At 39.5% G+C, this 13,103-nt stretch overlaps 1 protein-coding gene across 1 annotated transcript in view; it reads right to left on the bottom strand.

The window, feature by feature from the left end:
* mvb12bb (multivesicular body subunit 12Bb) overlaps nt 1-11,148 on the bottom strand; it is a gene marked incomplete at both ends in the record, with an annotated part of 29,536 nt that extends 18,388 nt beyond the window's left edge. Inside the window, 5 exons of the mRNA XM_083911983.1 lie at nt 264-368; nt 902-1,031; nt 3,264-3,354; nt 5,178-5,273; nt 11,056-11,148. Of these exons, the coding sequence (XP_083768109.1) occupies nt 264-368; nt 902-1,031; nt 3,264-3,354; nt 5,178-5,273; nt 11,056-11,148 (515 nt within the window). The remainder of the gene's footprint in view (nt 1-263; nt 369-901; nt 1,032-3,263; nt 3,355-5,177; nt 5,274-11,055) is intronic.
* Between the last annotated feature and the right edge of the window lie 1,955 nt (nt 11,149-13,103).

Genomic DNA, 13,103 nt, shown 5'->3' with positions numbered 1-13,103 from the left:
CCCTCATTGAACTCATGTTCTTGTTCAGGGGATCCTGTCTAGTTAGCCTGTCTCTTAGGTTCACCCTCGCTACCTCATTGTCCAGGCCAGCCTTTACGGCAGATTGCCCGGGAGTGATCAATTGCTTGTGTCTTCATTGCAGTACATGTGGTACAGAAGTGTAACAACAGCTCAAGAGCACACTGGGCAGGAAATAAAAAAGAGAGCAAGGATGTGAGTTAAACTTCAAGAGACACTGCTAGACACTAGTACCATGGTGTTACCTTGCTGTGCTGGGTGGAGCGTCAGCTGTACTGGACGTTTCCTGGGACGTCTGATGCTGACAAACATCTCCCATTCTGTACCAGATCCCCATACTGTTTATCTCACTGTGTAAATACAACAGAAGAGACAAACGATAAGTTTTAAACATGCAACACCAAATATGGTGATTGATGGAAGATACAAGACACCATGAATTCATTTATTTCCAGTAGAGCCCGACCGATTTATAGGATCACAGACAAATCAGTATCAGCGTATATGTTTTACGATATGAGCCGATATAGAAGCCTTTTTTTATAGATCATATAATGCAGGACATGTTGTTTGGGGTGATTTCAAATTAGTGTTATAAAGCTTTTTGTTTTATTTTTACTTATTCTTTATTTAAATGGTAAGCAAGTTACTGAACATGGTATATTTATTCATTTTTTTCAGTGTTCATTGGTTGACACTATAATACATTGTATGTTTAAAAAAGCAGTCCTTGCAGAGTCATATCGGTGCAGTATCCAGATAGAATAGATCAATTTTAATTCCAGCTCAAAAATTCACTATATCAGGGATTTTTTTTTTCTACCAAAATCAGTAATGTCTCAAAAATTCCGGTCAGGCTCTATTCAAGTGCCAAAGAGCTCACCCTATACAGGTGTAGTTAACAAGATGGTACTTGGATTTGGCAGTGATCTGGATGTCATGCACTGCCGTCATGGCAGCATCACGAGAGCTGGTTTTCACGCAGAGCCTCCTCTTCCTCATGGCAGTTTCCTCTGGTGAGTCAGGTACACATGAGGGTGTCATACAGGAATTTGGAATTGCATATCCATTTCTGTCTACTGAGTTTCAAGCTAAAATCTAAATCATCAAAATTAGAGAACCACTAATTACAAATTCTAAATAAATACTTGATTTATTCTGAAAGACTGTTGTTTTTTATTGTTCAGAATTTGATAGAATATCCGCTGTGGCTATACCACTGCTGTACTAGCATGTTTTAAAAAAATAAATAAAAAAATAAAAAAATAACTAAGGCACACAACAGTGAGCATCAGTACGCATTGTGTCACAAGATTTAAACAATGTTTTCTTTGGGCTATAGGATTAAAAAATGAACAGGAAGTGTAGAGGTCGAATGACTTCAGCACATCTGCGCCGACAGGACAGCACCAGTTACTCACACTGCTCTGGTTTGATCTCTGTCCATTCTTCTTGCAGTCTCTCTTTCACAGTTTGGTAACTGTATTGGGTTTCTTAGACATTACTTTGTTGCCAAAGATTTTCCAGAGATTCTCTATGGGGGTGTAGATCTGGACTCTGGGCTGGCCATTTCATTGTTTCAATATTCTTAGCTTCAAGAAACTGCTTAACCTGTCTTGCAGTGTGACAGGGGGATTGTCTTGCAACAAATTTGCGGGCTGATTGGGAGACAATTGCAGTGCAGGTATTGCATGTTGCTGAAGGAGGTTCACATAAACATTTGCATTCACCCTGCCATTTAGCTGTACAAGAGGCCCAACTCCTGCTGCAGAAAACATCCCTCAAACCAAAACATGATATTTCTGTGGTTCAATTTTTTGTCTGATGGGAAACATTATGTTCGGAGTCGGACTGGGAAAGACTGAACCAAAAGTGTCTAAATTAGTCAGTTAATCTCAGAGGAGAAAGTGTCAGAGTCCAGATCTAAACCTTGTAGAGACTCTGTGGAAAATCCTTGGCAACAAAGTAACGGCTAAGAAACCCACTACAGTAACCGAATTGTGGAAGAGACTGCAAGAAGAATGGACCAAGATCAAACCAGAGCAGTGTGAGAAACTAGTGATGTCCTGTGGGTGCAGATGTGCTGAAGTCATTCAAAGCAAGAGCCTCTACACTTTCTATTCATTTTTCGATTTATTCAATATGGTTTTTTTTCACAAAATAAAGGTTATTGATGAAGTGACTCGGTTATTTAAAAAAACATGCTTGTACAGCAATGGTATGGCCACATCGGGTTTTCTATCAAATTCTGAACAGCATTTCAGAATAAATCAAGTATGCATAATTTGTTCTCTAATTCTGAAATCCAGTGTGTATATACAGTATATATCTTATTCTGAGACTGATAATGACTAAATAGCAAAGCATAAGTGTATATATATGCTATTTATTCATTATCGGTCTCAGAATAAGAGATGAGCTAATATCAGCCTCTGGGTGACTTGCTGTGCTCAAAAGGGAAATAACTGGACAGCGGAAAGCCACAATATCCACACGTTATTATAATTTGTATCATTTTAGTACAGAAGCAAGTGAATCCTCCATCACCTTTAGTGCACAACAGGGATTTAAACTGGATATTCTAGATAGAACCTCATACATAATGTCACATGTATACATTAAACATGGATTCTCATAAAGTAATAAAACATTAAATTACACCCTAGCCAAACAAAACATAATCTCTTTTCTTCATTCTGGCAAAGAAAACACCAAAAAACATGGCCATGCTTTCTTATATTGCATCTGTGCCTCGCTCATTTATTTCCCCTGCAACACTAGAAAGTGCAGTGTAAATGCAATGATAATAAAAATAATAAACAAGCTGTCCTCACTCCTCACACCAAAATATTATTACATTTCCAAGGCATGGATAGTGAGGGGGAAATACATAGCACTCAAAAAGCACTAAAGCATTGGGGAATGCATTTCATTAATATTAGATAACCCCCATCCACTCGTCCTCTCCCCAAATAAATACATAAATAAATAAGCCCCTCATAAAGAAAAGCACAGCTCCAGCTGAGATAAACAATGACTCATGATTCTCTTCTCTTGTACCTCCAGGGCAAAATGTTTATTTTATTCCCACAGTCTGCCATAAATTAAGATAACCTGCACCCATAAAACATTCACTATCTCAAGCAAAGCTGCCCCCGAGGACCTCCGCATAAGCTGGTCTGAGAGTATAAAAAACAACAAAAGGAGGGGAGCGAGCCTGTGGTCGGTATTGACTGTTTACTTACTTGTGTCTAATGTTTCTTCCACAGGTGTGAAGCCCTCTGGCAACACGTCCTTGATGTCAATCAGCTTCATGTCCACAACAATGTCAGCCCCCTGAAAGATGTAGCGCAGGCAGGAAATTTAAAGTCATGTATGCAAATTCAACTTTTAAAAGGACAGAGAGCAGGAAAAAGAAAAGGTTAGGCTTCTTTTTTTGGAGGGCTCAGGAAAGAAAATATAGAGATAATAGAGTCAATGATTTACTAAAAGCTTGGGAAGTCTCTAAAGAGAAGGGTTGACAAAATAGCTGAAGTAATTACTCTCTAATAGCTTTTTTTTTACAATGACAGAATGCATCTGTGAACTTGTAATCATTCTCAACCTTTTGGCAAGAAGCTGCGGGATGATGGGAGACAGAGCAGGCAGTCTAATCAACAGAATGGGACTGGTTAAAAACAATCAGGGACTGTGTAGTTGACATTTTCAAGCATGACTCTTCCTTGCCTCCCATTACATTTTCATTTTTTGCCATAATAAATTGCAATAATACACAGCGGCAGTAGAGAGTGGGGCTAGTCAGGCGTGACTTGATGCGTCCGAAAAGGCTGGATTTCACTGCTACTGTTGCTCGACAGTCATTACCATTAGAGACATTTTTTATTCATAGTTTTTATACCGACTTAAGGAGGAATATGGATGAATGTCATTACTATGCATGGAACCTATTTTTAGTGTTTTCCCCTTTTTTGCTGGAGAGATTTCTTCCATCAGGGCCTGACAAAAGGGGCTTTCTCCCTCTAACCTAGAGTATGATAAATCACAAACTATTTACCCCCCCCCACAAACACACACACACACACACACATACAAACCCACACACACACACTAACACACACACACACAAACATACACACAGACACACACATAATTCAGGGTGTAATTTTACAGAATCTGTTTTTGTCATAGACAATTACAGTGGGAGCTCCATTGAGTGGCAGACAAAATACCCTTTGTTGATGGCTCTGTCATGTTTCATTTATGTCAAAGTTTTTAAAACAATGTGGACACACATTTTAAGATAATATACAGGAACTAGGGGAAGGCTATTTGTATGCCATATAGTAAACTGAGGAACAGATTGAGCAGATTGGAACGAGGCAGCCGCTGCAAAGTTGCCTGGCTTTTAGAGGACATACTGCAAAGAAACAAAGAGAGTTGATTAAGTCCTAAAATTGGACCAATGCAAAATGATGACAAAAATGCAGGTTTTATTTATACTTGTATGCATTATCTACCTGCAACCCATGGAAACAAATGAATAAACAGCCAACAGTAAGCTGTATGAGCTGAGGTTAGACAGGTAGGTGTATTTATGGCCACGGAGCAGCTGACAGCCATGCAACAACATATCAGCTGCAGCATTAAGAGAAAATAATTTCAGCCTCAGAAGACTCCATCAGGGAGCTCTGTACATAGCACAACCATACTGAAAGTGATGTTTGTGGAGTCATTTCTTACATAAAAAGGAGTATTTTTATATACACAATTGTATGTGCATCAGCTTTCGACAATCACAGGATGGTAACCATTTTCTCTACAGGGACACTGTTGATTGAATCATTTGGAATTGTTAAAACACAGTTCTTTGTAATTCCATGAATAAACATAAATTATATCCTCAGGAGGACGTACAACATGAAAAATATCTCACCGAGGTATTATTCATTTGGAATATGCATACAAATCCATAATATGTAAAAGTTCAAAACTGCACTGCCAACGCTGGCATTTTTAAATGGGACTTTCACTGATCAAAGTGCAAAGTGCATTAAGATGCTCTGGAGCTAATAACTGCTGGCAAACAAAAAAATGTGCTGCAGACGAGGTGTTGTGTGCAGAATGCATAGGGAAAAGGAGAAGTTTACATTCACACTTACAGCTTTTCTGGTGAAACAGAGGTAGCGAGTGACCTTGGATTTGAATAAGCCGTCCTTCCACAGGTCGGCGTCAGAGCCATCTGTTGTTTGTGCAACCTACGTGAAAAAAGAGAGAGGAAAAAAACAAGGAGTGAAAAAAAACATGCGGGAGGTGGGATAAAGTTAATGTATGTATGCCATGAGCGTGTTGCTTTTGCCTCTTCCCTTGCATACTAGCCTTAATTAACGCTTGCCTACACTAGCGCTCCATCTCATTAGTGCTCTGCGTGGGTAAAGGAGTCTTAGCCTCCAAAAAGGTGGCTAAAAATATCATCCCTCGGGAACAAGCTGATTAAAGATGCCCTGACAAGGATCTGCTCTAATAAGGAAACCAAACTTCAATGTGCTTCTGTGGGAAAGCATGCATTATATTTGGAATAAATGTGGAATGTATCTTTTTCTTTAAACCTGTAACATAGTAGCCCTTGAGCAACACAGGTAAATGGAGAACACTGCACATGCTCCTTAAATACTTTTACTGCTCCACTCCCTGTGTGGATTCTTTCTATGATTTAATGAGACTTCTAAGAATAAATTACTGAAGATTTAAAGCTATTTCATGTATGCCTAAATAAGTCAAAATCCAAAGACCTTAGCAGCTCGTCCTTGTATAACAGCCTCATTCATAGTTGTAAATGATCAGTGGAGTCAGTATAAAAAGATTGCATATTGACAGCATGTAGGTACCACAAGTCAAGCTCAAGGTCCAACACCACATTGCTATGTAAATGTAGGTATGCAGCGCAGAATGATAAAGCAAAACATAACCTGCAGGCTGCATCACAGAGACTCTTCCATCCTGCAGATATGCTCGGCTGAAGCGTCATGTTCCATTGGCTATCATGTGAGAATCACCTAAATAACTGCCAGAGTTATTTTCTAAAGGGATCCTTTACAAAGAAGAGTCAATCTAATGAGGTTCATTCAAATGAAGAAGTCATAGATCTCTGCACCCACCCACACACATTACCCCCTTGACAATAATGATGAATGACCTCGGTGACTGGGTGGGGGGAAACATGGCATGGGGAGATTCATGAAAAAACACCAGTGACTAGCTGGGATGAGAGCAGAGACTAGAGTCTGGAACAGAGATAGATAGTGGGATGAGAGAGAGAGAGAGAAAGAGCATAAGATGAGCGGAGAGAGGGATTGTGGGGCGTTTCCAACAGCAGTTCCATGAAAGGTCCCAGAAGGAGCCTATACATCACCAGCCTCCCTCTTCCTTACAAGACAACCCGTCTTGGCCACTTTTTCCAGGTCAGTAGCCAGCGCATCCTGTCAGCGTAAACAAAGGGCTCGCTTTGTGAAACCCAAAGTCAAGTTGAGGAGTAACGAGGGCACGGTCCTCCTAGGAGGCACCTCAGGCATCATCCTGCCACAGCCGCCGGCAGCAAGGATGAGACGCATCTTGAATGTGAAACGCCAACTGCTGAGCCACGGCAGAAAAGGCATGTGTAAAGTTGCGATGGTGCCTCTCTTATACTTTCAAGTGTGAAAGTATAAGAGAGGCACGTCTGATAAGAAACGCCATGGCTCTGATATTCAAATATGGTAACATCATTAGATTTAATATGCAATGACAGATTTAACTGCCACTTCCTAAAATCTGAAGTTAAAGGGATCTGAACGCCCACCAATGAACAAGTCTTTAGGGGGTGCTGAATACTCCTATGAAGGATCTCTGGAGACACACTCCACCAGCAAGTTGCTATGAAACACTGAGAGGCACAGCTGTGAATAAAAAGATATAAAGGTATACAATCAGAACTCTCTGGGGAGTGAAACCAGGTGGAAAAGACATAATAAAGGGTACAGGGAAACAAGCCAGTCCTTTCAAAGAACACCGGAAAAACTGAAAAGAGACAAATGTTTTGGATCCTTTCTCTCTACTGAAAATAGATTAACTGACTACTGACTATAGCAGTGGCAGTTACTGATGAAAAGCTTTCAGTAATAGTTTGACGTTTTTGGAAATGTGCTTATTGGCTTGCTTGCTGAGATTTAGATGAGAAGACTGATAAAACATTCAAGTATGTGCATTAAATATGGAGTTAACATTAAAACTGGGCGGAAATTAATTTATGTTAGCTAAAGACTGGAAGCAGGGGGAAAACAGCTAACTTGGCTCTCTCCAAAGTAAACAAAGGCTACTAGCAACTCTAAGGCTCACTTTTTAACACATTGCATCTAGTTTGTTTAATCCTTATAAAAACAAAAATGTTAATGCAACAATTAATAGTTGTAGAGCAGGGATGTCAAAGGATGGCTGTTCCAAGGCCACATAGAACAATTTTATGTGAAATGGGCTGGACCAGTACAACCATTAGGTACATTGTAATCTATAAATACCTTTCATTAGTGTAAAGAAGTGCAAGTACATTCTGAATGAATTGAATTACAATTAATGAACAATCCATTTACAGAACAGAGGATAACAGCCTGAGATGAGATAAATGCAGTTTCAACAATATGCTTTCCAACATTCAGTTTACTACTAACTACATTACATACAATTTACACATCATAGCGGATCTACAGGGGTACAAAATGTTGACAAAAATAAGTAAAGTTTTCAGCAATATGTCTGTTTTGCAACATTCAGTCAGTCTAGTGCTCACTGCCATCTGTAGCAAAGTTGACAGTCCACCCGGAACATGCCCAGTGCTCAAACGAGAGAGATGAAAATGCCATTCCCTGTTGTGGTGGCAATTCAAAAAACTCCTCAGTGACCGTAAAAGTCACACCACAAATGATTAAGGCCAGATGAGCAACATCTGTAATGTCTCTGCTTTTATCAATTGCAGCTGATAATGCAACACATGACTTATTTCTGTGCTTAATTTGGCTGACCAAAATCCCCAGCGAGATTTGAAATCCTATCTGCTACAGAGTTTCTCGTCAGGCTGATGTTGGCAAAAGCCTGTTGATTGTTGGGGCACACTATTTCCGATTTTCTTAAGCACTGAAAGGTGCAGTGAATACATCAAGCACACTGACTTCCCATTAGCATCTGTAAAGAAAAAGGAATTGCTCCACTTTTCGAGGAAAACCCAACACTATTCTCCTTTTTGTCCCTTGTTGGCAGCTTATACACCAGGAGAGTTGTCTGACATAAGTAAGTAAGTAAGTCTCTGCTGATTGTCTAGCAAAAAACGGTAGTGACCACATAAATTGTAATTTTATGTTTTTGATTGTGTAAGATTTAATCAAACAAGATACAACATGGTAGTGAGCTTTAGAGGTGCTGACAGGCAGAGCTAGGCTAACTGTTTCTTCCTGCTTCTACTCTTCATGCTAAGCCAAGCAACTTTTGGTCTAGCTCTGGACAGCGTAAAGACATGAGAGTGACATCTATCTTCCCTTCTAACTCCTGGCAAGAAAGAAAATGAGCTTAGAAATGAATTAAATATACCTTTAAAGTATAGATGCTCAGTCAATACAGACAAGCAGTTGTTGGGTCTGTAAGCCTGGGCATCCTAGCTAATCATAAGCTAATAAGAGGCTTTAAAAAAAAAAATCACATTTCAGTAATGAGTTAATGAGCGTAAAATGTCAAATGCTCAGGTGAATCTAAAATACACACATATCCCCTTTGCAACCCTTGAACAGAGGTTGAGTCTGCGTGAGTCGACTCATGTTTGATGTTGGGTGGCTGCTGGTGCTTCAGCAAAGCTCCTGATCCCAGTGGAACAGTGTTTGATCTGGGCCTGTGCTCTCTTGTGTTGGAACAACCTGCTCAAGTTCAGAGATGTGAGCACACCATATCAGAGAGCAAAAGAGTTAATCAGCCCTTTGATCTGCTGTATAAAATGTATGGTAAGTATGGTAAGCAGTCAGTATTAAGGTGGATTTCCAAAAGAAGTCTAGTATGAAAGAGGGGGGAAAAAATCAATACAGCGTGATATCCTGAGACTTCCCCTTCTTAGTGCTGCATTAGCACACTGATTCAGAGTGTTGATATTTTTTTGTTTGTACTTCAAGTCTGCAGTTGAAAGCCCCCATGGTGATGTTCAAAAGATGTTCTTGAAGATGAGACAAATACATTTGAAGAAGCGCTTCAGAGTCTTGAGGGCTTAAATTTTTATCTTGGAGAATAACTTGTAACAACTTGACTTTTTATTCACAGGTATTGTATTACCTTTTTTAATTTTTATTTTACAAAGGAAAACTATCAGAGACTGAAATCTATCACTAGATGTGATAGTATCAAAGATATTCTTCTGCAGTGTAAGCCTGTTTTGTTACACAGACAGAAGACTGGCTCAACTGATGTACAGTGCTGGGATTAAGCCTGACACGCTGATTCTCAGGCCTGCTCCTCCCCTTCTGCTATCTTCGCTATTGGGATTAGCGCCACCTAAGACCATTGTGATAAACAGACCGGAGGGTTCTTTCCCCTATCCCAAAAATGATAAGTAGTGTAGCCAGACCATACTCAGAAGAGCTGTGGAGATAGGTCTAGCTGTGCGAAACTACATTGACAGGAAGCTATGCTACATGCACATCATACAACAACCAGACTACAAGGCTACGGCCAAACTAACGGCTCTGTGGGGCTGTATTACTGAGCTAAATGCTATGCCATTTTTGGCGGAGAACATGCTCAGTATTTGCACATTAGCTGAAATGTATTGGTGCACTGGAGGCGCAGAGGAGGAAGTCTGAGGGGGATTCTCTGTGTTTGTCACTAACGTGTGGTGTGTACGCAGTTCCCCTGCCAGTGGCTCCATTCTGATGCCAACCCACCATCATCTGCCAGAGATTAAAACAAGCTGGGTGTGTAGGGTGGAGCAGGAAGAGATAACAACTGGGGGAAGAGGGAGGCTTTGGGGGTGTAGGGTGAAAGTAAGAAGAAGTTTGAATAGGAAGTGAGAGAGGAAGAAAGATCTGCCCTTGAGGTTGTTTTGTGCTTTGTTTTATTCACAAACTCTATTCTCTTTTTAACCCTCTCGAACTCTTTCACAGCCAAGCAAGGTTCAAATAAAGCAGCCGGCACTGCATCCTAACATTCCTATCATTGTTGTGGTACTTGACTATGAGGGAAACATGGGGGTAAACCTAAATGACTCTGGTGGGCATCAACCAAACATCATTAAATCCTTGCCTCTGGTGTGTCTGTAATACTGGTGGCAACCAGCAACCATGTCAGGAAGGGGATCTTCCTAATCATCAAAGTAAACTGAATGAATAAGTCATCTAAAAGCTCTAACAAAAACACTTGGGAAGGCTGCCACCATCGTGGCTGTAAGTTATACGGTACTATCAGTTATTACAGTTACATGTACAACCAACAGCAAAGAGCAAAGCAAAAAAAACTACCAAAATAAAAGGATTGTATTTCAGATTAAACTATTGATCAATACAATCGTGGCCCTATAATTACACTGGAAAAACTTTGTATAATATATATGATGAATATTTTTCCTATTTTCACTCGTGACTTTTACAGTAAAGGAGATGCAAACATCTTATCTTAAAGGAGCTCTCATCAATATACTCCAAAAGAAAATTTGAGGCTGGGATTGACTCCATACAGCTTTCCCAGACCGTTCCCTATGCGTAAAATACTGACGTTTTTTCATGGCCATATGTGGCTAGACCAGCAGAGAAACTCAAATTTCAACACAGCGGGAGACTGACTTCGATTGCGGCTCCGGAAGCCATTACTGCTCTAAATCTTTACATAACAAATTTGTTTGGTGCTATATTAATGCCGAGTACTGTTCCTTTAATCAAAGCATATTCAATCAAACTATGACCTTGTTTACACTTGGTTTGATAATGTTCCAAACCAAGTGTAAACAGGTATACAACACAGTTCAACATGTATACTCACAACATAGTAGCCATCAGGGGCCTTGCTGAGTGAAGTGATTACTCCAACTGAGGAGATGGGGTCTGTGGGCAGCTGGTTGCTAACTTCAGACATGTCAAAGCTGCATTAAAAAAAGAAGAAGAGCCTCATCACACTTTTGGCATTTCACCAGAGGGAACATACTACAATAATAAACAGCTTTTTCCTCCAGAAAAGGAAATTTAGAGGAAATTCATGAAATTCAATGCATACAAATATTGAAAGAATGGCAGCAAAAACAAAATTGTACTTTGTGATATACTGTTCAGTAAAAAAAGGGACTGTTTTAGATTTTAAAACTTTAAATAAATATGCAAAAGTGGAATAAAATGAGGATTGCACCCTTCAGGGTCATTATATGGAGAATGGACCAGGTTTTTCTTGGCTAAAATTACCACATTATTGACTTCTTGATGAGGCTTATTAGGATCTAGAAGAAAAAGTGCCCCCCTAATTCAGGATCAAATGACAAGTGAGACCAATGGCCAAAACAGCATTTGGAGACCGCTCAATGACTTCACCAAATCACAAATTAGGGGGAGTGATCACATATTTTCAAGGAAGTCCCAATCAATTGCTATCTATTCCTGTCCAAGGGAATTTTTCTGTAATGGGTATGCAAGCCTTTTACTGGGTAAGTGGCTTGGCAATGGTTCCCTTACGCAATTTTATTAGATTAGGTTTAAAGCATTCTTGTACTAACTGACAAAGTTGCTGCATTCAATCTTGATGTTTACGAAATCTATTGCAATTAAGCTGATCAAATTAGGGGATTTGCTCCAGAAACAGCTGTCTCTTTAACAAATGTTAGATAGCTGTACTTATTCAAATGAAACAGGATAGCAAATTAGCTAATAGAATGAAGAATCTCTTTGTAACATTAATTTGTTCAAAATGAGCTTTGTTTTCCAGCACAACATCAAGGCTTAGAGACTTATCCAGGCAGACCAAAGACAATCCAAACTTATTTCAAGCTCCCAAGTAAAACTGTTTCCCCAAAGGGTATAAAAACTTGAATGGCGTGTATGTATTTATATCCCATATTGGATTTATGGTGACTAGCTTTATCCCCCAAACTATAAGGCATATCATAGCTTACAATATAGAACTGAATGTATTTTTAATTGGCATTTTCCATGATCATCATTTTGAATTGATCCAATTTCCCATTGTGAGCAGCACCCACCAGCTCAGTGTTAAAAGGTGGAATAAATGCACGATGCTGAAAGTGAGGCAGTTAACATGTCCTTGGTGAGTAGTGGACCTACACATTGTGGAAATATGTCAGTTTACTATTTACTTAGCTCACATATACTGTACAGTTGATATAGTTTGCTATCACAATGATTGACGTAAAATTAATTTTTAAATACAGTATTGTCTCATTGATAACTAACTAATGATGCAGGCTCGGTACAAATGCAATACCTATTTAATCGAATAAGTAGACACACACTTAGAGGGGCCAATAAAAACATGAATATAACTTAATACTGTGCTATTAAACAGTTCATTCAGTGCTAAACAGAAGCCACTGTGGTCTGCAGAACTGCATGAACTTACGTTACCTTACGTTACCTTTACCATGGGATCTTTACGTATTGCCACGGTGTCACCATGTTAGTTAATGTTATTTATTAATAAGCATACCTCTGTTCACTAGCTTAAAGTGTTACCGTACCTTATAAGTTAACTGCTGTATTTCAAATGTTATCTTCCATTATTCTTATTGGGCCTTAAATGATGGCAAAGCTTTGTGAAACTGAAAAAAAACCTCTTTGTTAGGCTACAAGTGAGTGACATGACATTATGACAGAGATAGCCTACATGAATCACAGAGGTCCGCATGAGGACTCACCGCGCCGGCGCACCTATAACTGTGTATTCTGCTTATAAAAATGTAGCTATGCTTCATAGAATAATAAGTCTACTGTAAGCCCACCAGAAACGGCCTAGGTCATGAGGAAGTTCAACTGAAGCCCACAATAGTTGCCGTTCAGTTTTTGTTTACCTGCTTGAAACGTCTCCCC

The sequence above is a fragment of the Echiichthys vipera genome (assembly GCF_963691815.1).
Source record: "Echiichthys vipera genome assembly, chromosome: 4".
In the NCBI taxonomy this organism is placed as follows: domain Eukaryota; kingdom Metazoa; phylum Chordata; class Actinopteri; order Perciformes; family Trachinidae; genus Echiichthys; species Echiichthys vipera.
The sequence above is the reverse complement of the archived record's forward strand: the minus strand, read 5'-3'. Positions and strand labels throughout refer to the sequence as shown.